This window comes from Ciconia boyciana, chromosome 28, assembly GCF_034638445.1.
Source record: "Ciconia boyciana chromosome 28, ASM3463844v1, whole genome shotgun sequence".
NCBI lineage: Eukaryota > Metazoa > Chordata > Aves > Ciconiiformes > Ciconiidae > Ciconia > Ciconia boyciana.
The window spans coordinates 2188610-2214053 of record NC_132961.1 but is presented as its reverse complement, the minus strand read 5'-3'; the positions used below and the strand labels follow the sequence as shown (position 1 = coordinate 2214053).

General features: G+C 73.3%; 4 protein-coding genes across 5 annotated transcripts; 3 read left to right on the top strand and 1 right to left on the bottom strand.

The window, feature by feature from the left end:
* Positions 1 to 258: 258 nt before the first annotated feature.
* Positions 259 to 3522, bottom strand: HSPBP1 (HSPA (Hsp70) binding protein 1). Its single transcript, XM_072847706.1, has 8 exons — positions 3508 to 3522; positions 3250 to 3377; positions 2445 to 2647; positions 1697 to 1915; positions 1339 to 1487; positions 749 to 849; positions 454 to 565; positions 259 to 383 (listed from the first exon to the last, which is right to left on the bottom strand). The coding sequence occupies exons 1-8, from the start codon at positions 3520 to 3522 to the stop codon at positions 306 to 308; spliced, it is 1005 nt and encodes a 334-aa protein (XP_072703807.1). The 3' UTR covers positions 259 to 305.
* A 752-nt stretch (positions 3523 to 4274) lies between these two features.
* Positions 4275 to 8611, top strand: KMT5C (lysine methyltransferase 5C). Its single transcript, XM_072847705.1, is given in 8 exon segments — positions 4275 to 4400; positions 5025 to 5187; positions 5846 to 5955; positions 6031 to 6194; positions 6798 to 6817; positions 7226 to 7280; positions 7283 to 7361; positions 8170 to 8611. Coding segments are annotated over 8 exon segments (1143 nt in total). The 5' UTR covers positions 4275 to 4290.
* Positions 8612 to 10201: 1590 nt separating this feature from the next.
* TNNT1 (troponin T1, slow skeletal type) lies at positions 10202 to 13757 on the top strand. Of its 2 annotated transcripts, XM_072847767.1 has the most exons (13): positions 10202 to 10230; positions 10330 to 10343; positions 10678 to 10716; positions 10822 to 10854; positions 10925 to 10946; positions 11044 to 11104; positions 11367 to 11483; positions 11850 to 11927; positions 12015 to 12125; positions 12830 to 12939; positions 13005 to 13095; positions 13181 to 13221; positions 13667 to 13757. In XM_072847767.1, the coding sequence occupies exons 1-13, from the start codon at positions 10202 to 10204 to the stop codon at positions 13710 to 13712; spliced, it is 792 nt and encodes a 263-aa protein (XP_072703868.1). In that variant the 3' UTR covers positions 13713 to 13757. The 2 variants fall into 2 exon arrangements, with proteins under 2 accessions (XP_072703868.1, XP_072703867.1); XM_072847766.1 differs by lacking the exons at positions 10822 to 10854; positions 10925 to 10946 and having other exon boundaries at positions 11028 to 11104.
* Positions 13758 to 13918: 161 nt separating this feature from the next.
* On the top strand, positions 13919 to 24832 carry PPP1R12C (protein phosphatase 1 regulatory subunit 12C). The gene is given in 23 exon segments (XM_072847704.1): positions 13919 to 14191; positions 14928 to 15058; positions 15801 to 15919; positions 16002 to 16161; positions 17432 to 17576; positions 19894 to 19968; positions 20400 to 20431; positions 20433 to 20492; positions 20719 to 20783; positions 20786 to 20846; positions 20946 to 20998; positions 21071 to 21194; positions 21263 to 21794; positions 21933 to 22012; positions 22250 to 22340; positions 22434 to 22568; positions 22652 to 22688; positions 22849 to 22928; positions 23131 to 23199; positions 23317 to 23421; positions 23512 to 23562; positions 23748 to 23798; positions 23891 to 24832. Coding segments are annotated over 23 exon segments (2601 nt in total). The 5' UTR covers positions 13919 to 13933; the 3' UTR covers positions 23978 to 24832.
* The last annotated feature ends 612 nt before the right edge of the window (positions 24833 to 25444 follow it).

The following is a 25444-nucleotide window of genomic DNA, read 5'->3' as shown; positions in this document are numbered from 1 at the left end:
CGCCCCCAGCAACGGTCTGGCGCGAGGCCCCGCCCCCAGCAACGGTCTGGCGCGAAACCACGCCCCACGGCACCACAAGCCCCGCCCCGGCGCTAGGCCCCGCCCCGGGCCGGTCCCGACGCCCGGGTCCCCCCGCGGGGGGGGGTGTGGGTGTGTGTGTGTTAACGGGGGCGGCAGCCCCGCCCTTTACATGACATCAGCGATGACATCACCACAGCAGCCCCCCCCCCCCCCCCTTTTTTTACAACACGGGGCGGGCAGGGGGAGCGCAGCCTTTATTGCCCCCGGCGCCGGGGGGGGCCGGGTCACCGGTCCATGGTGCTCTCCTCGGGGGGGGTCGCGAAGCAGAGCTGCAGCAGCCGCTCGCAGAACTCCAGCTCCTCCTGCCGCAGAAAGGGGGTCACCGGGGGGTCGTCCCCGGCCCCGGGGCCACCCCCCCCCCCCCCAAAATACCTGGAACTCCTCGCGGCCCCGCAGCAGCCCCCGCCGCTCCCGCAGCAGCTCCTCCAGCCCCAGGGCGGGGGCCCGGCACTCCCGCACCCCCGCCGGGAAATCCGAGGCCAAGCTGGGGGGGGAGAGGGGGGGCCACAACCCCCCACATCAACCTCTCCCCCCGGACCTCCCCAAGCACCCCGACACCCGCCCCCCCACCATGGGTGTTGGGGCGCACCCGCAGCCCCCCCAGGCCGTGCTGGTGGGGTCCTCGCCGCCCCCGGGGCCCCCCCAGGACCCCCCCCCAGGGTCTCACCTGCAGAGGGCCCCCAGCGCATGCTCGTGGGCCCCGTCGTGCCCCGTCCGCAGCACGGCCCCCAGCTGGGCCACCATCCCCAGCGGGCACAGGGGCTCTGGGGGGGCACAATGTCAGGGGGGCTGCGGGGGGTCCCAAGAGGGGGCTGGGGGGGGTCCCAGGGGGGCCCCGAAGGGTGCTGAAGAGATCCCGGGTCAGGTCTGGGGGTCCCAAGGCGTCCCAGGGGCAACTGGGGGTCCCAGGGGTCCCAGGGCAGGGCCGGGGGGTCCCAGAAAAGGATGGGGGTCCTAAGGGAGGGGTGGGGGTCCCAGGAGGGCACTGCGGGGTCCTAGGGCAGCGCTGAGAGTCCTCGGAGGAGCTGGGGGGCCCACAAAGGTGTGGGGGCTCTCAGGGGGTCGCAGGAGGGGCCGGGGTCCTGAGGGGGAGCCTGGTGGGGGGTGAAGGGTCCTGGGGGTCCCCACAGTGAGGTTGGGGAGGGGGGTGTGGTGTCTCCGGGGCAGGGCTGGAAGGGTCCCGGGGAGTGGGGGGCTCGGGCGGTGCCGGGGCAGTGCCGGGGTCGCAGGGCAGTGCCGGGGGTCGCGGGGTCTCACCGCGCAGGCGGGGTGCTCGCGCAGCAGGCAGTGCAGCAAGAAGGCGGCGCGGGCGCGCAGGGGGCTGGGGGCTCTGCAGGGCCCCCCAGCGCCTCCAGCCCCCAGGCGCTCAAACTGCTCCAGGCCCTCGGGCTGCGCCCGCACCAGGCCTGGGGGGAAGGGGGTCAGGCCCTGCACCTCCCCCCCGCACCCCCAAATCTCCCCTGTACCCCCCGTGCCCCCCAACCCCTGGTCCCACGTCCCCCATGCTGCCTCCATCCCCACCCCCGTGCCCCCCCCAAATCCCCCACCTTGTCCGCGTGTGCCCCCACGCCTGTGCCCCCATCCCCCAATGTCCCCCCGCGCCCCCCAAACTCACAGGAGATGGCGAAGAGGGCGCAGGGGGCACGCGGGGTCGGGGTCCCCCGCAGCCCCCCCAGCAGGGCGGGGAGGGCCCCCAGGGCCAGCGCCCGTCCCTGGGCCCCCGGCAGGTTCTGGGCGCAGGCGCCCACCACCCGGGCAGCCCCCGCCCGCAGGGGGGCCCAGGGGTGCCCCAGCAGCCCCACCACCACCTCCAGCCCCCCCAGCGCGCAGAAATCTGGGGGGGGGGGGGGAGAAGGGGGTGTCAGGGTCGCCCCGACACCCCCAGCCCCCTCTGAGCACCCTGGGCCCCCCACCCCAGCACCCCACATCACCCCAGGGTCCCAAACCCCTGCATGATCCCACCCCCCCGTGAGCCCCCCAGCCCCCTCCCCAGTACACCAAGCCCCCCAGCCCCCAACCACCCTAATGGCCCCCAGCCCCTCTGAGCACCCCGGGCCCCCACCCCAGCACCCCACACCCCCAGGGGTCCCAAACCCCCGCACCATCACGGCCCCCTCCCCGTGAGCCCCCCCAGTACACTGAGCCCCCCAACCACCCTAATGGTCCCCAACCCCTGTGAGCACCCCCACCCCTCCAGGGGTCCCAAGCCGCCCACAGCATCCCGGCCCCCCCGCGTGAGCCCCCAGCCTCCCCAAAGCCCCCAGCCCCCTCCCCAGTACACTGAGCCCCCCCCAGCCCCCCCCCACCCTAATGGCCCTCAGCCTCCCACTGCTCTCCCCCGCCCCCCGCCCCGCGGCCCCCACCCGTGGCATTGTCCAGGCTCTCGCACAGCTCCGCCAGCAGCTCCAGCGCCCGCTCGTGGGGCCCCCTCTCCCCCCGCCCCGCTCGGCCGCCTCCTCCCGGGGCAGGGCCCCGCCAGCCCCCCCAGGCAGCGCCGCAGCTCGGCCTGCGCCCCCCCGGCCCCCCCCAGCGCCTCCGCCACCGCCGCCCGCAGCCACCGCTGCCGCTGCGGGACGGCCGTCGGACACGGGGCCCGCCGGACCCCGAGGAGCCCCCACAGCCCTCGCCGACCCTCCCCAGGACCCCCGAGCCCCCAAAAGCCACTGACCCCCAAGGACCCACCGACCCCCCCGAGCCCACTGTACCCCCCCCCCAAGGACCCACCGAGCCCCCCAGGACCCACAGGGCCTCCCCAAGGACACACTGAGCCCCCTCAAGGACCCCCGAGTTCCCCCGGCCCCCCAAAGACCCACTGACCCCCCAAGGACCCACCGAGACCCCAGGACCCACCGAGCCCCCCAAGGACCCACGGAGCCCTCCCCAAGGACCCCCGAGTTCCCCCGGCCCCCAAAGACCCACTGACCCCCCCAAGGACCCACCGAGACCCCCAGGACCCACCGAGCCCCCAAGGACCCATGGAGCCCCCCCAAGGACCCCCGAGTTCCCCCGGCCCCCCAAAACCCACTGACCCCCCCCAAGGACCTACCGATCCCCCCCGAGCCCCCCCGATCCCCCACAAGGACTGGCTGAGCCCCCCGGGAGCACCCCCAGGTCCCACCCACCAACCCCGAAACCCACCGCCCCCCGGGGACCCCCGGCCCCGCTCACCTCCTCGCCCATGGGCTCCCGGGGCGGGGGCTGGGGCTCCCCGGCCGCCACCGCCATCTCCAGCAGCCCCCGCAGCGTGTGGGGGGGCTCCCGCCGGCCCCCCGCCTCCCGCCGCCGCCGCCATCACCCTGCCGCGGCGCAGTCAGCGGCCCGCACCGGGGCCCCGGACCCTCCCCACGCCCCTTCTTCCCCCGGGGTCCCCCGACCGCCCGTGGTCCCCCCGGCCCCCCCCCGCACCTCTTACAGCCGCCCGCTCGCCCTGGGCGCCGCCATCTTGCGCGGGGGCGGAGCCGGCACGGCGGAAGGGGCGGGGCCGTCTGGGAGGCGGGGCCTGGGCGGGGCCCCGGGCTTATTGTTTACCGTAGGCCCCACGCAGTGTTCATTGTGCTCCGGCGCCGCTGAGCGACAGCGCTCTTCGCCAATGGGAGAGGGGGGCGGGCGCTCGGGAGGGGCGAAAGGCCAATCGGAGCCGGGGAGGGCGGCCGTTGCTAACCAATGGAGAGCGAGGGGCGGGGCTCCGGCCGGTGGGCCCAATGCGGCGGGAGAGGAGTGACCGGCATCAGTCCCGGCCAATAGCCAGCCAGAGGCGCCCCGGCCAGTGGGGCGCGGCACGTGCCGCCCAAGCGAAACGGCGCGGCTCGGCCAATGGGAGCCGCGAGCGCCTCAGGCCGAGGGCGGGACGGAACGCGACTGGCGGCGCCGGCGGCCAATGGACGCGGCGGGAGGAAGGGCGGTCGGCCAATGGGGATGGCGGAGAGGCGTGCGCGTGCAGCGGCGGGGACGGCGGGAGCGGACCGGCGGCGGCGGCAGCGGCAGCGGGGGAGGCTCGGCCCGGCCCGGCCCGGACCCCGCTGGAGCCGGTACCGGGGCCGGGCCGCCGGCGCTGCGGTAACGGCTGGACCCCGCCGCGGGGCCGGGCGGGACGCGGGTCCCGGTGTCCCCCTCCGCTTCCCCCGGGCTCTTTGTCTGGGTCCCCCGGCGCGGCGGGGCCGGTCCCCGGTGACCGCCCCGCTCCTGCAGGATGCTCCCCGGCGGCGGACGATGGGCTCCCGGCGGGTGACGGCGCGGGAGCTGTGCGAGAACGACGACTTGGCCACCAGCCTGGTGCTGGACTCGGTGCTGGGCTTCCGCACCCACAAGATGGGCGTCAGGTGCGGCCGGGCCCGGGCGGGGTGAGCGGGGACCCGCGAGGGTCCCTCTCCGGGGGGGCCGGGCCCGCGGGCCCGCGCTGGGGGTGCCCCCGTCCCGGGGGGGGTCCTTGTCCCCGTTGTCCCGGGGGGGTGTCCCCACCCTGGGGCCCCCCCTGTCCTGGGGTGCTCGTCCTGGGGGGCTTCCCCTCCCGGGGATCCCTGTCCTGGGGGGGGGCCCGGGCCCGGAGGTCCCCGTTGGGCGGGGGCGGGGGTGGGGGTGGTGGTGGTGTCGTCCCCCTCCTGCGGTCCCTGTCCCGGGGGTCCCTGTCCCGGGGGTCCCTGTCCCGGGGGTGTCCCCACCCTGGAGCCCTTGTTCGGGGGGGGAACCCGGTCCTGTGGTCCCTCTCCTGAGGGTGCCCAGCACGGGGGTCCCTGTCCCGGGGGGGATGCCCGGTGCCGGGGTCCCTCCCCTGGGGGTGGCCCCATTCCAGGGCGCTCGGCCTGGGGGGTGTCCCCTGTCCCCTGGGCGGGGGGGGGGGTGCGTCTCTCCCCATCCCGGGCCCCCTGCCCCGGGGTCCCCAGGCCCCCTGCCCCGGGGGCGGCCCCGGGCCCGTCCCCCCCGCAGCAAGGGCGGTGCTGGCGCAGCCCCCTGCCCGCTCTGCGGCGGCAGCACCTCCTGCGCGCGGCCGTCGAGGGCTTCCGCCGGCGGCGGGACCTGGAGGCGGCGTGGCGGGCGCTGAGCGGCGCCTGGGCCCCGGCCTTCTTCCAGCGGCGCCGCCCGCTGCAGCGCGCCGCCCTCAAGAGCCACGTGAGCGGGCTGTGGGGCGGGGGGGTCCCTGTGGGGCTCCCTGTGGGGCGGGGGGCTCCCTGTGGGGCGGGGGTCCCTGTGGGGGCTCCCTATGGGGCAGGGGGTCCCTGTGGGGGCACTGTGGGGCGGGGGTCCCTGTGGGGGCTCCCTATGGGGCGGGGGTCCCTGTGGGGGCACACGAGGCTCTGTGGAGAGGGGGAGTCCCTACAGGAACGCTATGAGGTGGGGAGGTCTTTATAGGGGTCTGTATGGGGGAGCAGGGTCGCTATAGGAGCACACTGGAATCTGTGGGGTGGGGGCGGTGCCTATGGGGGTCCTTATAGGGCGGGAAGGGTCCCTATAGGAGGCACTGTGCAGTGGGAGGGTCCCTATGGGGGGCACATCAGGGCCTATGGGGCAGGGGGGTCTCTGTGAGGGGCACCCTGGGGTCTGTGGGGTACAGGGGGATCCCTGTGGGTGACAGTGGGCTCTGAGGGGGTCCCTACGTGACAAGAAATGGGGTCAGTGGGGCAGGGGGTCCCCCTATGGGGTCAGTGGGGCAGGGAGGGTCCCTATGGGGGCACACAGTGGGGTCTGGGGGGGGGGGCACTTGTGGGTCCCCACGTGGGGGTTCCGTGGGGGCGCACGGGGTGCCCCCTCCCCAGCCCCCCGCCCCCAGGTGTTCCGGTACCTGCGGATCTTCCTGCCCGAGAGCGGCTTCGCCATCCAGCCCTGCAGCCGCTACTCCCGCGAGACCAACGGCGCCCGCGTCGTCTCCACCCGCGCCTGGTGCGGGGCGGGGGCGGTGGGGGGCGGGGGGGGTCCCCGCGCCCCCCGCCCCCCCTCAGCCCCGGCCCCCCCCAGGCGCAAGCACGAGACGCTGGAGCTGCTGGTGGGGTGCGTGGCCGAGCTGCGGGCGCCCGACCAGGCCCTGCTGCGCGCCGGGGAGAACGACTTCAGCGTCATGTACTCCACGCGCCGGCGCTGCGCCCAGCTCTGGCTGGGGCCCGCCGCCTTCATCAACCACGGTGGGGCCCCGAAACCGGGGGGGGGTCCCCAACATCCCTGATACCCCCCGGGGTCCCTAAACCCTGCCCCGGGGTCCCTAAACCCTGCCCCGGGGTTCCCACCCCTCCCCTGGGACCCCAAACCCTCCCTGAGACCCCCAGCTCTGGGTGGGTCCGGCCACCTTCTTCATCTGTGGTGGGACCCCAAAACCTTGAGGGGTCTCCAAAACTGTTCTGGGGGTCCCCAAAATCCCTGACACCCCCCGGGGTCCCCAAATCCCCCCTGGGACCCCCAGCTCTGGGTGGGCCCTACTGCCTTCCTCAACCACGGTGGGACCCCAAAACCTGGGGGGGACCCCAAAATCACACGCCCTGGGGTCCCCAAACTCTCCTTTGGGGTCCCCAAGCCCTCCCTGTGATCCCCAGCCCTGGCTGGGCCCCACCACCCTTGTCAGCCCCAAGGGGGGTCCCTGGAGCCCTCCCACCCCCCCCCAGGGCCCTCAGCCACCCCCGCCATCCCCTGCACCCTCCCTGACCCCCCCAAATCCCCCCGGGACCCCCGAAATGGGGCGGGGGGGTCCCCGAGCGGCTGCTGACGGGTCTTTCCCCCCCCCCGACCCACAGACTGCCGCCCCAACTGCAGGGTGAGTCCTGGGGGGCTCGCGCGGGGGGGCGGTTTGGGGGTCTCTGGGGGCTGGGGGTCCCCATGTTTTGGGGGGTGCCTGGGGGGGGTCCCCGCGGGTTTAGGGGTACCATGGGGGGGTCCCCACATGTCTGAGAGTGTCACGGGGGTCCCCACGGGTTTAGGGCTGTCATAGGGGGTCCCCAGGGGTTTGGGGTCCCCCCATGCCTGGGGGTGCCACTGCTGGGTCCCCAGGGGCTCGGGGGCTCTGGGTCCCTGGGGGTTTGGGGATTCGGGGTGGCGGGGGTCCCCACGGGGCGGGGGGGGGGGGTGTCCCCGTGTTTTGGGGTGCCGCCGGGGCGCGGCCAGGGCGGGGTCCCTGTGGGGGGTCCGGGGCTTTGGGGCGCGGGGTCGCAGCGTGTGGGCGCAGCTGGTGGCGGCGGAGGGGCAGGCGGCGCGGGTGCAGGCGCTGCGGGACATCGCCCCCGCGACGAGATCACCTGCTTCTACGGGGAGGGCTTCTTCGGGGAGAACAACGAGCGCTGCGAGTGCCGCACCTGCGAGAGGTGGGGGCCCTGGCACCGGGGGGGCCCTGGCACCCATGGGGGGACCCTGGCACCCATGGGGGGGCCCTGGCACCGGGGGGGACCCTGAAACCCCTGGGGGGCCCAAAACCCTGGGGGGCCCTGACACCGGGGGGACCCTGAAACCCATGGGGGGCCCTGAAACCCCTGGGGGAACCCTGAAACCCTGGGGGGCCCTGACACCCATGGGGGGCCCTGGCACCGGGGGGCCCTGACACCCATGGGGGGGGAACCCTGAAACCCATGGGGAGGGCCCTGACACCCCGAGGGGGGGACCCCTGACACCCCTGGGGGGGGCCTGATACCCATGGGGGGCCCAAAACCCGGGGGACCCTGACACCCGGGGGGACCCTGGCACCCATGGGGGGACCCTGGCACCCATGTGGGGGAACCCTGACACCCATGGGGGGCCCTGACACCCGGGGGGCCCTGACACCCAGGGAGGGATCCTGACACCTGAGGGGAACCCTGAAACCGGGGGGCCCCGGCACCCTGGGGGGCCCCAAAGCACCCTGGGGGCCCTGACACCTCCTGGGGATGGGGGGACCCTGAAACATCCCCGGGGACCCCAATGCACCCGGGGGCCCCGAAATGTCATGGGGGCTCAGAATATTCCCCCAGGGATGGGGACCCCACCCCCGGGGCTGCGGGGACCCTAAACTGCTGCCCGGGGGGACCCCAAAACCTCGGGGGCCCAGAACGTCCCGGGGGCCCAAAGTTTCCGGCGGGGGGGGCGGGCAGGTGTTGGGGTCCGAGGGGGTGGGGAACCCCTGACTCCCCTCCCCCCCAGACGCGGCGAAGGCGCCTTCCGGCAGCGGGGAGGGGCGCGCAGCCCCCGCCCCCCCGGCGCCCCCAAGTACGACCTGCGCGAGACGGACGGGCGCCTGCGCCGGGCGGGGGCGGGGGCCCCGGCCGCCCCTCCCCCGCGCCCCGCCGCCGCCGCCCCCCGCGGCGCGCCCCCCTCCCCCCCGGCCCCCAGCCCCGCGTCGCGCTCCACGACTGCGTCTCCTGCGGGGGCTGCCGGCTGCGGGGGAGCCCGCGTGCGCCTGGGCCGCGCGCCCCTCCCCGGCCCCCTGCCCCTCCCCCCGCCCGACCCCAAACTCTCCCTCTACGCCCACGTGCGGCTGGGGGGGGCGAGCCCCCCAAAAGCCGCGGGGGGGCCCCCCCGCCTGCGCCTGGTGGTGACCCACGGCGGCATCGCCCTCCAGGCCGCCCCCCACGCCTCCGCGTGAGGGGCGCCCCGCTCCTTGGGGGGCGCCCCACTTCTTGGGGGGCACGCCCCGCTCCTTGGGGATCACCCCCCTCTTTGGGGGCACCGCACTTGGGGGAAAGCCCCACTCCTTGGGGGCCTGCCCCACTCGGGGGGCACCCCACTCCTCGGGGGGCACCCTGCTCCTTGGGGGGCACACCCCACTCGGGGAAAGCCCCGCTCCCTGGGGACGCCCCACGTCTCGGGGGGAAAACCCCACTTCTTGGGGGCTGCCCCACTTTTTTGTTGGGGGCAACCCCCTCGGGGGCGGCTCCCCACTTGGGGGGCCCAGCCCCACACCTACCTCCGCCCCCCCCGGCGCCGGACGCCTGGGTCCCCCCTCGCGCTGGGGGGGGGGGGCCATGTCGGGGGAGGGGCGGGTCCGCGGTGCTGGGGGCGGGGGAGGGGGGTGTTTTGTACCAAAATAAACGAAATTGAACAAAACGGTGTGTGGGGGAGGGGCGACCCCCCCCGGCCTCTCCCTGCCCCACACGAGGGGGGCTCAGGCAGGGGGTGGAGGGGCAGTGACAGTGACAGTGACCGCCCCGCCCCCGGGGGTCCCCAACAAAGGGCAGGAGCCCCGACAGGTGTGGGGGTGGGGGGTGACGTCAGGGGACGGGAATAGCACCGGGTGTGCGCGCCCCATCCCCCCGCCTTTGTCCTCACCCGGGGTGGTCCCGGCTGCCCCTCCCCCGGGACCCCCAACCCCCCAGGCGTCCGGGCCCCCAAGTCAAGGCCTGAGCCCCCCAAGTGGATCCGGGCCCCCAAGTCAAAGCCTGAGCCCCCAAGTGGATCCGGGCCCCCAAGTCAAGGCCTGAGCCCCCCCAAGTGGATCCGGGCCCCCAAGTCAGGGCCTGAGCCCCCCAAGTGGGCCCAGGCATTCGGGCCCCCCAAGTCAAGAACCTCACTACCCCCCAAGTGGGCCCAGGTGTCTGAGCCCCCAAGTGGATCTGGGCCCCTCACTACCCCCAAGTGGATCTGGGCCCCCAAGTCAAGGCTTGAGCCCCCCTGCCCCCAAGTGGGCCCAGGCCTCCGCCCCCCGCCTCGCCCCCGACAGCTGCAGGTGTCCGGTGTCGGTGACATTTCAGTGGCATCTCGGGAACAATGGGGGAATTTGGGGGGGTCCGGGCCGGGGGGCTGGGGGTGACGTCATGTGTGGGGTGGAGCAGCCCCTGATAAAGGGACCCCCGGGATGGGGGTGGGGGTCGACTCCAGCAGAGCCCGAGGGAGTGACCCCACCGGTGGGGCCGGGGGTCCATGGGGGCAGGGGGGTATAGGGGTGCTATGGGGCAGTGGAGGGGCTGGGGGGTGATGGGGTCCGGGGAGGGCTATAGGGGTGCTATGGGGCAGTGGAGGGGCTGGGAGGGGTATAGGGGTGCTATGGGGCAATGGGGGGCCGAGGGGGGCTATAGGGGTGCTATGGGGCGGTGGAGGGGCTGGGAGGGGTATAGGGGTGCTATGGGGCAATGGGGGGCCGGGGGGCTATAGGGGTGCTCTGGGGCGGTGGAGGGGCTGGGGGGCGATGGGAGGCCCTCCTGACGCCCCCATCTCCCCAGGCCCCCCAGCCGCAGCCATGTCGGAGGCTGAGGAAGAGTACGAGGAGTGAGTGACACCCCCCCCCCCCCCGCTGGGCCCCCAGTGCCCCCTCCCCCGGGATGGGGCCCCCCGAAGTGCCCCCCTCACCCCTCTCCTTCCCCCCAGGGAGCAGCCGGAAGGTGAGTGACCCCGGCCGCGAGCGCAGCCCCCGTGACCCCAATTAACGCCCCCGGTTAATGAGCTCTTGGTGACGAGGCACCGACTGACCCCGAGCACGTTAATTAACCCCGAAACGCTGTAATGAGCCCCCAAAGCATCCCTGAACCCGGCCAGCGTTAATTAACTCCGCTAACGAACGGGCCTGGCGGCAAGGCCGGGCTGAAGCCGCTAACGAGGGGGGGGGGTGTCTTGGGGGCTGTCCCGAGTCCCGGGGCGTTAATTACTGGCTCATTAACGGCTCTGGTTAATTAACACGGGGGGGGCCCTGATCCTGTCCCCCCCCATTCCCCACAGTGGAGGAGCCGGCGGAGGAGGAAGAGGAGGAGGAGGAAGGTGAGTGCAGGGGACCCCCCCCAACCCATGGGACCCCCCAATCCATGGGTCCCCAGTGGGGGTCCCACAGACCCTGACTCTCCGCTCTCTCCCTGCCCCCCGCAGCATCGGAGGCCCCCAAACCGCCGGAGGAGCCAGGTACGACCCCCCGTGACCCCCAACCCTTCCGAGTCCCCCAACACCCCCTGACCCCCTTTTCCCCCCCCAGAGGAGGAGCGGCCGCGGCCCCGGTGAGCCGGGGGGGCTGGGGGGGTCAGAGGGGATGAGGCAGCAGCGCTGCCCCCCCAGACCCCCCTGACCCCCCCCGCTGCCCCCCGGCCCCCCCAGGCCCGTCGTGCCCCAGCTGGCCCCCCCCAAGATCCCCGAGGGGGAGAGGGTCGACTTCGATGTGAGTGGGGGGCTGGGGTCGCTGGGGGGGGTTGCTGTGGGACTGGGGGTGCTCTGGGGGTTGTGAGGGGGTCGCTGTGTGTCTGCGGGTGCTGTGGGGGTCACTATGGGGCTCGGAGGGCCCCGCTGTGGGTGGCACCGGGGGGTCCCTGGGGCAGCTGTGGGTCACGGCAGGGGTCGGTGTCCCCTGCGCTGCGTCCCCAGGGGTGACCGTGTCCGTCCCCCCCCCCCTCCCCGTGGGTGCCCCCCCGGGTGCCCCCCAGGACATCCACCGCAAGCGGATGGAGAAGGACCTGCTGGAGCTGCAGACCCTCATCGACGCCCACTTCGAGCAGCGGCGCCGGGAGGAGCAGGAGCTGGTGGCCCTGATGGAGCGGATTGTGGGTCCGGGGACCCACGTCCCCGCGGGGCGGTGGCGGCGGGGGGGGCAGGGGTCCCTGTGGGTGCCGGCGGAGGGTCTGCGGGCTGTCGGTGGCCGTGGGTCACGGTGGCAGGCGGCAGTGTGGGGCTGTGGGTCCCCTGCGGGTCCCCACGGGTGACAGTGTGGATCCGTGGGTCCCCGCGGGTCCCCATGGGCGGCTGTCGGTGGCAGCATTGATCTGTGGGGTGGCCGTGGGTCCCCGTGGGTTGCGGTGGTGGGCGGCACGGTGGGTCCCCGCAGGTGACAGTGTGGATCCGTGGGGGTCCCCGTGGGTCGCGGTGGCGGGTGACACCGTGGGAGCCCACGGGTGACACGGGTGCCCCAGGAGCGCCGCCGGGCCGAGCGCAACGAGCAGCTGCGGAGCCGGACGGAGAAGGAGCGGGAGCGGCAGGCGCGGCTGGCGGTGAGCGGGGCGGCGGGGAGGGGGACCCCCGTCCCCCCGTGTCCGTGTCCCCCCCGTGTCCCCCCATGTCCCCCCGTGTCCCCCCAGGAGGAGAAGCTGCGCAAGGAGGAGGAGGAGGCGAAGAAGCGAGCAGAGGACGACGCCAAGAAGAAGAAAGTGCTGTCCACCATGCCCCACTTCGGGGGGTACCTGGCCAAGGTGGGGGGGCCCAGCCCCACAGGACACCCCCCAGCCCCATAGGACACCCCCAGCCTCATAAAACACCCCCAGCCCCACAGGACACCCCCCAGCCCCACAGGACACCCCCCAGCCCCATAGGACACCCCAGCCTCATAAAACCCCCCAGCCCCATTGAACACCCCCCAGCCCCACAGGACACCCCCAGCCTCATAAAACACCCCCAGCCCTACTGAACACTCTCAGCCCCACAGGACACCCCCAGCCCCACAGGATACCCCCAGCCTCATTGAACACCCCCCAGCCCCACAGGACACCCCCCAGCCCCATAGGACACCCCAGCCTCATAAAACCCCCCAGCCCCATTGAACACCCCCCAGCCCCACAGGACACCCCCAGCCTCATAAAACACCCCCAGCCCTACTGAACACTCTCAGCCCCACAGGACACCCCCCAGCCCCACAGGATACCCCCAGCCTCATTGAACACCCCCCAGCCCCATAGGACACCCCAGCCTCATAAAACACCCCCAGCCCCACGGGACACCCTCCAGCCCCACAGGACACCCCCACCCCATTGAACACCCCCTGGGGCGGAGGGGGGACCCCCAGGCATCGCTATGGGGACCCCCTGTGAGGATCCGCCAAAGCCTCTGGCCTGGGTCAGCCCCATAGGGCACCCCACAGCCTGCCCCACAGCCTGCCCCACAGCCCCCCGTCCCCCAGGCGGAGCAGAAGCGGGGCAAGCGCCAGACGGGGCGGGAGATGAAGCTGCGGATCTTGGCCGAGCGCAAGCGGCCCCTCAACATCGAGCACATGCGGGAGGACGAGCTCAGGTGGGGCCCCCTCCCCCCACCCCCGGACCCCCGCCCCCTCCCTGACCCCCGCCCCCCGCCCCCAGGGTCAAGGCCAAGGAGCTCCACGACTGGATCCACCAGCTCGAGTCCGAGAAGTTCGACCTCATGGAGAAGCTGCGGCGGCAGAAATACGAGGTGGGGGCTCGGGGGGCCCGGACATCAGGGTCCCCCCCGGGGGTGGGGGGTCCGGACATCGGGGTTCACACTCCCCCCCCCCCAGATCAACGTCCTGTACAACCGCATCAGCCACGCTCAGAAATTGTAAGGGGGGTTGGGGGCTGGGGGGGCGGTAGGAAAGTTGGGGGGTATGGGGGGCTTGGGGGGTCGAGGGGATGGGGGGTTAGGGGGTCCTGGGGGGGTGGGAGGAACGAGGGGGTCCTGGGGGTCAGTAGGTTACGGGGGAGGGGTCCTGGGGGGTGTCGGGGGTCAATTGGGGCGGGGGAGGGGCGTTAGGGGCGTCCTGAAGGGAACAAGGGGGGTCCTGGGGGGTCTCTGGGAGCCGGGGGGTGTTGGGGGTCAGTTGGGAACGGGGGTGGGGGCTCCTGGGGGTCTTTGGGGCGGGGGGCGGGGTGCTGGGGGGGTCACTGGGGGCGGGGGAGGGGTCCTGGCGGGGTCATTAGGGGCCCTGGGGGTCCCGGGGGTCCCGGGGTGCTGGGGTCCCGGGCTCCCGCCGCCCCCGGTCCCAGCCCGCTCCCCGCCCCCGCAGCAAGAAGGTGGTCGGGAAGGGCCGCGTCGGCGGCCGTTGGAAGTGACCCCGCCCCAATAAACGTCACATCCGGCCTCGCGTCAGCCCGTCCTTGGGGGTTGGGGGAGGGGGTTGTGGGGGGTGGGGTGTCCGCCGCCTTCCCGCCCTGCCCCGCGCCGCCCCAGCGCCCCCGCGCGCCGTTGCCATGGCGCCCCGCCCCGCGCTTCCGGCACCGCCCCTACGGCAGCCGGGCGGGGCCCCGCGGCGGCGGCGGCGGCGGGGGCGGCGATGGCGGCGGCGGCGGCGGCGGCGCGGGAGCGGCGGCGGGAGCAGCTGCGGCGCTGGGAGGCGGCGGCGGCCGCGTCCCCCCCGCCCGCCCCGGCCCCCCCGGCCCCGCGGGCCCGCGCCGTCCGCTTCGAGCGCGCCGCCGAGTTCCGCGCCGTCTGCGCAGGCGCCGACCTGGCGGAGGCGCGCGCCATGGTGCGGGCGGGGGGGCGCGCGCTGCTGGGCGGGGCCAACGCCGACGGCATCAGCGCGCTGCACCAGGTGGGAGGGGCGGAGGGAGGGGGCGGGGCCGCGCGCCTGAAGAGGCGGGGCCGGCGGCGGGCCGGAGAGCGGAGCGGGACGGCGGGCGGGAGTGGGCGGGGCCTGCGCCGAGGGGGGCGAGGGGGCGGGGTTGCCGGGGAGAGGGCGGGGCCTGCGGAGGGGCGGGGCTTCGCGGGTGAGCAGGTGGGAGCGCGGTTACCTGGGTGAGTGGGCGGGGCCTACGGAGGGAAGGGGTGGGGCCTGCAGGGAGCGCGGTTACCTGGTGAGTGGGCGGGGCCTACAGAGGGGAAGGAGAGAAGGGGTGGGGCTGCCTGGGGAGTGGGCGGGGCCTGGGAGGGCGCGGTTACCTGGGGGAGTGGGCGGGGCCTGCAGAGGGTAAGTGGGAGAGGAGGGGGCGGGGTTGGTTGGGGGAGTGGGTGGAGACAGAGAGGGCGGGGTTTTATGCGTGAGTGGGCGGAGTCTGGTGGGCGGGAGGGGGGGTGTGCAGAGGGTAAGTGGGAGGGAGGAAGGAAGGGGCGGGGTTGTCTGAGTGGGGGGGCCTGCAGAGCAAGGGCGGGGCTTGGCACAGAGGGGCGGAGCCGGGGGGTCTGAGGGGCTGCGGGTCGGTGCTGGGGGGGCCGGGGACCCTGGGGGGGGGCAGGGACGGGGACCCGGGGGGTCCTGGGGGGTCCCAGGCGCTGGGGTCCCGGGGGTTGCTGTTCCCGTGACCCCCGGGGTGCCCCCCCCGCCCCCCCAGGCCTGCATCGACGAGAACATGGAGGGGGGGCAGTTCCTGGTGGAGAGCGGGCCCGACGTCAACCAGGCCGACAACGAGGGCTGGACCCCCCTGCACGTGGCCGCCTCCTGCGGCTACCGGCACATCGCCCAGTGAGGGGCTGGGGGCTAGGGGGCTATGGGGCCAGGCTGGGGGCTGGGGGCTATGGGGGCTATGGTCCAGGCTGGGGGCTATGGGGGGCTATGGGGCCAGGCTGGGGGCTGGGGGCTATGGGGGCTATGGGGCCAGGCTGGGGGCTGGGGGCTATGGGGGGCTATGGTCCAGGCTGGAGGGCTGGGGGTTATGGGGCTGGGGGTTATGGGGCTGGACTGAGCTGGACTATTGGGCACTATGGGGCTGGGGGCTGTGGGGGGGCTATGGGGCCAGGCTGGGGGCTGGGAGCTATGGGGGCTATGGGGCCAGGCTGGGGGCTACGGGGGGCTATGGGGCTGGACTGGGACTATTGGGCTCTATGGGGCTGGGAGCTATGGGGGTTACAGGGAGCTATGGGTCCAGGCTGGGGGTTATGGGGCTGGGGGCTATGGGGCTGGACTGGAGCTATCGGGTGCTATGGGGCTGGGGGCTATAGGAAGCTATGGGGCGTGGCTGGGGGCTATAGGGAGCTATGGGGCCCGGGGTGGGGCTATGGGGCCAGGCCAGGATGGGGGCTATGGGGGGGCTATAGGGAGCTGTGAGGCCCCGCTGGGACGGGGGCTGCGGGGAGCTATAGGGAGCTATAGGGAGCCGTAGGCCTCGGCCGAGGGCCAGCCCCATGGCTATGGGGGGGCCGTGGGCCTCTCCATCCCAGTGGGCGGGGCGGGACCCCCTGACCCCGCCCTGCCCCGTGACCCCCAGGTACCTGCTGGAGCACGGGGCGGATGTGGCGGCGGTGACGAGCGACGGGGAGCTGCCGCTGGAGGTGGCCGAGGACGAGGGGCTGGAGGCGCTGCTGCGGGCCGAGGTGGCGCGGCGAGGTGGGCGGGGCCGCGGGGGCGGGGCCGCGGGGCGGGGCGGGCGTGTCCCGGCCACGCCCGGCCACGCCCCGGCGCCCCCCAGGGGTGGACGTGGCGGCGGCCAAGCGGGCGGAGGAGGAGCGGATGCTGCGGGACACGCGGCGCTGGCTGGACGCGGGGGAGATCCGGGACGCCCGGCACCCCGCCACCGGCGCCAGCGCCCTGCACGTGGCCGCCGCCAAGGGCTACATCGAGGTCATGAGGTGGGGGGTGAGACCGGGGGACCCCGAGTGTGGGGACCCCGGGGTGTGGGGGACCCTGGGATCTTGGGGGGACGACACCCAGGAATTGAGGGGTCCCAGGAGTTTGGGGGACCCAGGAGTTTGGGGGACCCCGGGGTGTGGGGGACCCTGGGATCTTGGGGGACACACACACCCAGGAATTGAGGGGACCCAGGAGTTTGGGGGGACCCAGGAGTTTGGGGGGACCCCGGGGTGTGGGGGGACCCGGGGGTGGGGGGGACACACACCCAGGAATTGAGGGGTCCCAGGAATTTGGGGGGACCCAGGAGTTTGGGGGGACCCCGGAGTGTGGGGGACCCTGGGATCTTGGGGGACGACACCCAGGAATTGAGGGGTCCCAGGAGTTTGGGGGGACCCAGGAGTTTGGGGGGACCCCGGGGTGTGGGGGGACCCTGGGATCTTGGGGGACACACACACCCAGGAATTGAGGGGTCCCAGGTGTTTGGGGGACCCAGGGTTTGGGGGACCCCGGGATCTGGGGGGGACACCCAGGAGCTGGGGGGACTCAAGATTGTGGGGGGACCCAGGAGTTTGGGGGACCCCGGGGTGTGGGGGACCCTGGGGTCTTGGGGGGACACACCCAGGAATTGAGGGGTCCCAGGTGTTTGGGGGACCCAGGAGTTTGGGGGGACCCCGGGTGTGGGGGACCCTGGGATCTTGGGGGGACGACACCCAGGAATTGAGGGGTCCCAGGTGTTTGGGGGACCCAGGAGTTTGGGGGACCCCGGGGTGTGGGGGACCCTGGGATCTTGGGGGGGACACGACACCCAGGAATTGAGGGGTCCCAGGAGTTTGGGGGGACCCCGGGGTGTGGGGGACCCTGGGATCTTGGGGGACACACACACCCAGGAATTGAGGGGACCCAGGTGTTTGGGGGACCCAGGAGTTTGGGGGACCCCGGGATCTCAGGGGGAACCCAGGAGCTGGGGGGGACTCAAGATTGTGGGGGGACCCAGGAGTTTGGGGGACCCCGGGGTGTGGGGGACCCGGGGGTGTGGGGGGGACACACCCAGGAATTGAGAGGTCCCAGGCATTCGGGGGGACCCGGGGATCTTGGGGGGGACCCAGGAGTTCGGGGGTCCCAGGCATTTGGGGGGGGGCCCAGGTGTCCCGGGGGGGGCCCCAGGAGCGCGGGCAGGGACCCAGCCCCCAAAAAGAGACGCGTGCGCCCGAGGGGGACCCCAGCACCCGGGGGGGGGGGTCCCCGACACCCATCCCCGCGGGGTCCCAGGCTGCTGCTGCAGGCGGGCTACGACCCGGACGTGCGGGACAAGGACGGGTGGACGCCGCTGCACGCCGCCGCGCACTGGGGGGTGGAGGAGGCGTGCCGGCTGCTGGCCGAGCACCTCTGCGACATGGCCCCCCGCAACAACGTGGTGAGGGGCCGGGGGCGTACGGGGCTTCGCGAGGGGCTCTGAGGGGGTTTGGGGGGATGGGGGTGTAAGGGGGTTCAGAAGGGGCTCTGAGGGGGTTTGGGGGGCATGGGGGGTGTAAGGGGGTTCAGAAGGGGCTCTGAGGGGGTTTGGGGGGCTGGGGGGTGTAAGGGGGTTCAGAAGGGGCTCTGAGGGGGTTTGGGGGGCTGGGGGTGTAAGGGGTTCAGAAGGGGCTCTGAGGGGTTTGGGGGGCTGGGGGGTGTAAGGGGGTTCAGAAGGGGCTCTGAGGGGGTTTGGGGGGCTGGGGGGTCTAAGGGGGTTCAGAAGGGGCTCTGAGGGGGTTTGGGGGGCTGGGGGGTGTAAGGGGGTTCAGAAGGGGCTCTGAGGGGTTTGGGGGGGGCTGGGGGTGTAAGGGGTTCAGAAGGGGCTCTGAGGGGGTTTGGGGGATGGGGGGTGTAAGGGGGTTCAGAAGGGGCTCTGAGGGGTTTGGGGGGCTGGGGGGTGTAAGGGGGTTCAGAAGGGGCTCTGAGGGGGTTTGGGGGGGGATGGGGGGGTGTAAGGGGGTTCAGAAGGGGCTCTGAGGGGGTTTGGGGGGCTGGGGGGTCTAAGGGGGTTCAGAAGGGCTCTGAGGGGGTTTGGGGGCTGGGGGGTGTAAGGGGGTTCAGAAGGGGCTCTGAGGGGGTTTGGGGGCTGGGGGGTGTAAGGGGGTTCAGAAGGGGCTCTGAGGGGGTTTGGGGGAGATGGGGGGTGTAAGGGGGTTCAGAAGGGGCTCTGAGGGGTTTGGGGGCTGGGGGTGTAAGGGGTTCAGAAGGGGCTCTGAGGGGGTTTGGGGGCTGGGGGGTCTAAGGGGGTTCAGAAGGGGCTCTGAGGGGTTTGGGGGGATGGGGGGTGTAAGGGGGTTCAGAAGGGCTCTGAGGGGGTTTGGGGGCTGGGGGGTGTAAGGGGGTTCAGAAGGGGCTCTGAAGGGGTTTGGGGGCTGGGGGGTGTAAGGGGGTTCAGAAGGGGCTCTGAGGGGTTTGGGGGGATGGGGGGTGTAAGGGGGTTCAGAAGGGGCTCTGAGGGGGTTTGGGGGGCTGGGGGTCTAAGGGGTTCAGAAGGGGCTCTGAGGGGTTTGGGGGGCTGGGGGGTCTAAGGGGGTTCAGAAGGGGCTCTGAGGGGGTTTGGGGGCTGGGGGGGGTGTAAGGGGGTTCAGAAGGGGCTCTGAGGGGGTTTGGGGGGATGGGGGGTGTAAGGGGGTTCAGAAGGGGCTCTGAGGGGGTTTGGGGGGATGGGGGTGTAAGGGGTTCAGAAGGGGCTCTGAGGGGGTTTGGGGGCTGGGGGGTCTAAGGGGGTTCAGAAGGGGCTCTGAGGGGTTTGGGGGGCTGGGGGGTCTAAGGGGTTCAGAAGGGGCTCTGAGGGGGTTTGGGGGCTGGGGGTGTAAGGGGGTTCAGAAGGGGCTCTGAGGGGTTTGGGGGGGCTGGGGGGTCTAAGGGGTTCAGAAGGGGCTCTGAGGGGGTTTGGGGGCTGGGGGTCTAAGGGGGTTCAGAAGGGGCTCTGAGGGGTTTGGGGGGATGGGGGGTCTAAGGGGGTTCAGAAGGGGCTCTGAGGGGTTTGGGGGGCTGGGGGGTGTAAGGGGGTTCAGAAGGGGCTCTGAGGGGGTTTGGGGGGCTGGGGGGTGTAAGGGGGTTCAGAAGGGGCTCTGAGGGGGTTTGGGGGGCTGGGGGGTGTAAGGGGGTTCAGAAGGGGCTCTGAGGGGTTTGGGGGGCTGGGGGTCTAAGGGGGTTCAGAAGGGGCTCTGAGGGGGTTTGGGGGCTGGGGGGTCTAAGGGGTTCAGAAGGGGCTCTGAGGGGGTTTGGGGGGGATGGGGGGTCTAAGGGGGTTCAGAAGGGGCTCTGAGGGGTTTGGGGGAGATGGGGGTGTAAGGGGGTTCAGAAGGGGCTCTGAGGGGGTTTGGGGGCGCTGGGGGTCTAAGGGGGTTCATAAGGGGTCTGAGGGGCTTTGGGGGGTCTAAAGGGGTTCATAAGGGGCTCTGAGGGGGTTTGGGGGCCGGGGGGTCCGAAGCAGTCTGGGGGGCCCCGGGGTGTTCTTGAGTGGGTCTGAGGGGGCTTGGGGTGCTGGGGCCGCCCAGGGGTCGGAGGGGTCCAGGGGGCTCGTGGGGGGGGTCTGGGGGGTTCAGGGGGCACTGGGAGGGCCGGGGGGTCCCAAGTGGTTCATTGCAGGGGGGCCGAGTGGGTTCCGGGGGGGTCCAGGCAGCTCTAAGCCCCTTGCGAGGGGGGAGCTGGGGGTCCCGGGGGGCTCTGGGGGTCTCCGGGGGGTCCCCGAGCAGCCCTGCCCCCCCCAGGGCCAGCGCCCCTGTGACCTGGCCGACGAGGAGACGCTGCCCCTGCTCGAGGAGCTGCAGCGGCGGCAGCACCACGTGAGCCCCGGACCCCCGGGACCCCAGCAGCCCCGGGACCCACAACTCCCCCCGACCCCACGGGACCCCCAACAGCCCCCGGGGGCGGAGGGCCCGAACCTGGCAGGGGTGGGGCCCTGACACCGGGGAGGGACCCCCAACCCCAACCGTCACCTCTGGGGGGCCCTGAGCCATTGGGGGGTCCCAACCCCCAGGACAACCCCCCCCCCCCCCCTCCCAGGGCCCCCCAACCCCCAGAGGACCCGGCTGGGGGGTGGCGGACCCCGACCCTGCTGAGGGGACCCTGAAAGCACCCGGGGGGGGCCCCACCGCTGCCCCTGCTCCAAGGGGGGACCCCAGGGTGGGAGCTGGGGGGTCCCGGGGCCTGGCCCTGAGCAGGGGGTGTTGGGGGGATCTGGGGGGTCTGGGGTCCTGACGGCCCCGCCCCACAGCTGCGCAGCCAGAAGGACCCGGGGCGGCGCCCGCCCGATGGTGCCCGATCCCGAGGGGACCCCGACACCGGCCTGGGGCGGCAAGCACCGCCGGTGAGCCCCCGAAACCCCTGAGCCCCGGCACCCCCCAGACCTGCCCAGACCCGCCCCTGCCCCCCATCCCCCCTGCGCCCCCATCCTCCCCTGGCCCCCGCCCCCATCCCCTCCTGACCCCCCGAGTCCCCCATCCCCTCCTGACCCCCCCAACCCCCCTGACCCCCCCTCCTCCTGATCCCCCCTGCCCCCCGTCCCCCGATCCCCCTGACTCCCTGCCCCCCAGGAGCTCCGTCTGCCGCATGAGCAGCCGGGACAAGATGTCGGTGCAGGATCAGTCCAAGGAGCGGCCGGGGCCCCTCCCCCCGCGGACGAGGACAGCGGCGAGGAGGGGGAGGGCGACCCCCCCGCAGGGTGAGCCCCGGGGGAGGGGAGGGGCCCGGACGCCTGGGGACCCTCCTCGGGGGGTGGGGGCTCGGCGCAGCCCCTCACCCCCCTTGCCCCCTCCCCCAGGCCCCCCGCGGCGCCGCCCCCGAGCGGCCCCCCAACGGCCCCCGGCCGGGAAGGTAAGGCTCCGCCCCCTCCTGCCCTTATAGGGGCAAAGGGGTGGGGATGACGGGGCGGGGCTTCGCGTGCAGGCTCTGACGCCCGCCCAGCCCCCCGGGGCTCTCTGCAGGACGGGCAGCCTGGGGCGCGGCCCCCCCGCCCGCCCGGTGCCGTGCGCCGCTCCGCCTCCTCGCCCCGCCTCGACGCCCGCCCCAGGTGAGTCCTGGACTCGCCCCCTTCCTCCTGGGCGCGCCCCTTTCTGCCGGACACGCCCCCCTCTGCAGGCTCCGCCCTCTCCCCGGGCTATGCCCTCTGCTGGCCACGCCCCTTCCTTGGGCTCCACCCACCTGGGCTCCACCTCCTCCTTCGGCTCCACCCTGTCTGGGCTCCGCCCCTGCTTGGCTCTGCCCCCTCCTTCGGCTCCACCCTGTCTGGCCTCCACCCCTCCCCCCGCTCCTCCTCCTGTCTCCTCGGCCCCACCCACTTTTGCCCCCCACCCCTTTCACTCTGGGCTCCACCCCTACGGTGACTCCACCCCTTTGCCTGGCTCCACCCACTTTCTCCTTGACTGCACCCCATACCTATTCCACCCTTTTGCTGGGCTCCACCCCTTTTCTCTCTGACTCCACCCCTTTCTTCACCCCACCCCTTTCCGGCCCCGCCCCCTTTTCCCCGCCCTGGCCCCGCCCCCAGCAGCCGGACTTCTGGGAGCTGCTGCAGAAGTGGAACCGCGCCCCGATTGGCCCGGGCTCAGCCAATACGAGCCTGGCCTCGGAGCCAGCCAATCGGGAAGAAGTGAGCCTGTCAGGTGACCCGGTAGGAGGCTCCACCCACTGCTCCCGGGGGGGCGGGGCGTGGTTTAACCCCGCCTTCCCCACCCGGTGCTCGGCGGGGGGGGGGAGGGGTCGCTCCAGGGACCCTCTCGGCCCCCCCGACGCCTGCGTCCCCCCGCAGGGCTCGGAGCCGCGCCTGGCCCGCGTCCCCCCGACCCCCGCCCGCCGCGCCGCCGCCCCCCCTGCCGCCGCCGCCCCCGCGTGAGTCCTGGGCGGGGGGGGGAGGGGCTGGTCCCGCCGTGGGGGGAGGGGCCGGGGTGACGCTCTGTCCCCGCAGCCCCCCGGCGGCGACCTCCCGGCGAAGGCCGACACCGGCACCGCCCCCCCCGGCACCGCCGACCCCCGGCCCCGCAGGTGAGCGCCCGGGTGCCCCCACCTGGGTGCTGGGTGCTGGGGCCCACCTTGCCCCTCCCCCCCACCACCCTGCCCCTCCCCCAGGTCCTACCAGGCCCCCGCGCGGGACGAGGAGTCGGAGTCGCAGCGCAAGGCTCGCTCCCGGCTGATGCGGCAGTCGCGGAGGTCGACCCAGGTACCCCCCGACCGCGCTGGGGGATGGGGGACGGCACCGGGGTCCCCCCGGGGGGGGGGGGGGGTGGTGTCTGTGACCCTCCCCCCCCCGCAGGGCGTGACTTTGACGGAGCTGAAGGAAGCGGAGAAGACGATTGGCCGCGGAGGTGACGGGCGGGCGCCCGAGCAGCGAATCAGAGAGGAGGAGAGGCGGGACCGGGAAGAGGGGGAGCAGCCCCTGGAGAGCTCGGTGGGGGCCGGGGGCGGGGGGTTAGGGTGTCCCGGGGCGGGGGGAGGTTTGTGTGTCCCCCTAACCCTCCCCCTCCTCCCCAGGACCCCTCCCGCCGCTCCCGGCTCCCCGCCCCAGCTCGCAGGTGAAGAAAGGTGGGTGCCCCCCTAGACCCCCCCAAATCCCTCCTGGGACCCCCCACGGCCCCATGGCCCCCCCCCACGGTGGGGCCGGCTGCTCCCGGCTGGGGTGGGGGTGCCCGGACGCCCGGGTCCCCCCCGTATCTGTGGGTCCCACACAGGGCCGGAAGCGGAGGCTGAGCTGCGGAGCCGCCCCGGGGGCCGGGACCGCCGAAAATCGCGGTGGGGGTCGGGCACGGAGGTGAGGGGGGGCCATGGGGGCGGGGGGGCCCCAAGACCCCCCCAGACCCCCCCCTCCCAACCCGTGTGTGTGTGTCCCCCAGGGCTCAGAGAGCGACGAGCCGGGGAGCGGGGAGGACGTCCCCCACAGGTACAGGGGTGCCGGGGGTGTGGGTGGGGGTGTCGGGGGCTCCTGCAGCCCCCATCACCCCCCTTGCCCCCCCGCAGCCTCCCCCAGCCCCCCAATGGCCTCCTGCCACCCCGCCCCAGCCCCCGCCTTCGACTACCAGCAGGTGAGTCCCAGACGCGCTCGGGGGGGGGGGGGGGGGGGAGGGGGGTGATGGGGGCCCGGACCCCTGGGTCACCCCAGGGTCCCCCCCCCCCCCCGGCCGCCTGGGCCCCCCCCCCAGCTGTACGAGGATCTTTGGGCTGAGAACGAGCGGCTGAGGGAGCAGCTGCAGGAGACGGAGCTGAAGCTGACCCAGATCAAGCTGGAGCTGGAGAGGGTCACCCAGGTGGGTCCGGGGGGGCCTGGGGGGATCTCCCCGGTTTCGGGGGGTGTGCAGGATCGCACCTCACCCCCCCCCCCCCGTGTCCCCCCACAGCGCCAGGAGAGGATCGCGGAGCGGCCGGCGCTGCTGGAGCTGGAGCGATTTGTGAGTGTTGGGCTGTCCTCATGTCACACCCCGCCCCGGGACCCCAAATTTTCCCCAGGGACCACCATATCCCCGCCAGGGAACCCCCACGTCCTCCCTGGGACCCCACATCCCCCCCAGGGACCCCATGTCCCTCCCCCAGCTCCCCCTTAGAGACCCCCCCCACCCCCCTCTCTGCCCCCCAGGAGCGCCGGGCGCTGGAGCGGAAGGCGGCTGAGCTGGAGGAGGAGCTGAAGGTAAAGTTGGGGGGCCCGGACACCTGGGTGCCCCCGGGGCGGTGGGGGATGTGGGGCCCGGATGCCTGAGGCCCCCCCCCCGCCCCCCCCAGGCTCTCTCCGATCTCCGCGCCGACAACCAGCGGCTGAAGGACGAGAACGCGGCGCTGATCCGCGTCATCAGCAAACTCTCCAAGTGACGCTGGGACCCACGGCGCGACCCACAGCACCCCACGGCCGCCCTGGCACCCCGGTGCGCCCCATGCCAAAATGAGGACTCCCCCCGCCCCACAGGACCCGCCTGCCACCCCCCCCCCCGCCCCCGGGTGTGCCCCACCGCTTCCAATCCCCCCCCGCAGGGGGCGGAGCCAATGCTGGTGGGGCGGAGCCAATGCTACTGGGGTGGAGCCAATACTGTGGGGGGTGGAGCCAATGCTACCGGGGTGGAGCCAATACTGTGGGGGGTGGAGCCAATGCTACTGGGGCGGAGCCAATGCTGCTGGGGGCGGAGCCAATGGTGCTGGGGGCGGAGCCAAGGTTGCCGTGGGGCCACCCCGTTGCACTGCGTGGGAGCTGCCGATGGGGGGCGTGGCCAAGGTTGAGTCGGGGCGGGGCCTCCCCAATGTTAAGGTGCAGGTCACGCCCCTTCCCCGAGGCCACGCCCTCTGCATGGGGGCAGGGTCCATGGGTGCGCCCCCACTGTGCTTGCCCCGCCCCATTCCAATAGTGGGCGGGGCTACCGCACGCCAGCCCCGCCCCACGCATGCCAATCACACATGCTGCTCTCCCCCCCCCCGAGCAGACCAGGGGCGGGGCTTCCCCAGGTCCCGCCCATCGCCCCGCCCCAAAATCCCTCCCCCTCGCAAGTATTTTTGCAAAAAAAAAAAGAAAAAAAAAGTGAAAAAGAAAAAAAGTGGAGCTGCGTGTGATGGGGGAGGGGCAATAAGGGGGGAGGGGCGGGCACACGCGTGTGCGCGGGACACGCACAGACACGCCCACACTCGTGCTAACAGCGTTAATGACCGGGGGGTGGGGGGGGCCAATCCGCCTCCGTGCGCCCCTCCCCCACCCCAACGGGGCGTGGCCGGTGGGGCGTGGCAGACACCAGTGCACGTGCCCACTCCCGCCCCCCCCCCCCCCATATGTGTATATATGGATGCGCACACTTGACCATACACGTGCCCCTCCCCCTCGGCCCCCTCCTCCATGTGTGCATCCCCCCCATACATACACACATATGTGTCTATACACGCACACTCCGCCTCCGTGCCCCCCCCCCCCGTGTCCTGCTCCGGCCCCTCCCCCTCCCCCCGAGCCGGCCACTTTCTCCTTTTCCTCTTTATTCTGTCCAAAAAAGGGGGAGGGGCAGTTAAAAAGGGGTGGGGGCAGGGCCAGCCCAGGCAGACAGCGCGGCCCCGGGGCGGCGGAAGAAACGAAAAGGGGGGGAGGGGAGGGGAATGGCGGGGGAGGGGACGTGTTTTACCTGCAAAGAGACGTGGGGGGAGGGGCGGGGGGAGGTGTGTGTGTGCAAATAAATTAAATACGAACCAAAAAAAGAAAATTTGAGCGTCAAAAAACAAAGAGAGAGAGAAAAGGCGGCGGCGGCTCTGACACAGTCCCGGCTTGGCGAGTCCCTGAGCCCCGGGGGGCTCCGTGGGCGGGGGCCC

What these genes read in the sequence shown, in the direction of transcription:
- HSPBP1 (XM_072847706.1), bottom strand. An exon ending in GCGAGCACCCCGCCTGCGCG is followed by an intron (nt 850 to 1,338) that starts GTGAGACCCCGC and finishes CATTGTGCCCCC; the next exon opens with CCAGAGCCCCTGTGCCCGCT. An exon ending in GCGCTGGGGGCCCTCTGCAG is followed by an intron (nt 566 to 748) that starts GTGAGACCCTGG and finishes CTCCCCCCCCAG; the next exon opens with CTTGGCCTCGGATTTCCCGG.
- TNNT1 (XM_072847767.1), top strand. Translation starts at nt 10,202, where the DNA reads ATGTCGGAGGCTGAGGAAGAGTACGAGGA. An exon ending in CAAACCGCCGGAGGAGCCAG is followed by an intron (nt 10,855 to 10,924) that starts GTACGACCCCCC and finishes TTCCCCCCCCAG; the next exon opens with AGGAGGAGCGGCCGCGGCCC. An exon ending in GGGAGAGGGTCGACTTCGAT is followed by an intron (nt 11,105 to 11,366) that starts GTGAGTGGGGGG and finishes GGTGCCCCCCAG; the next exon opens with GACATCCACCGCAAGCGGAT.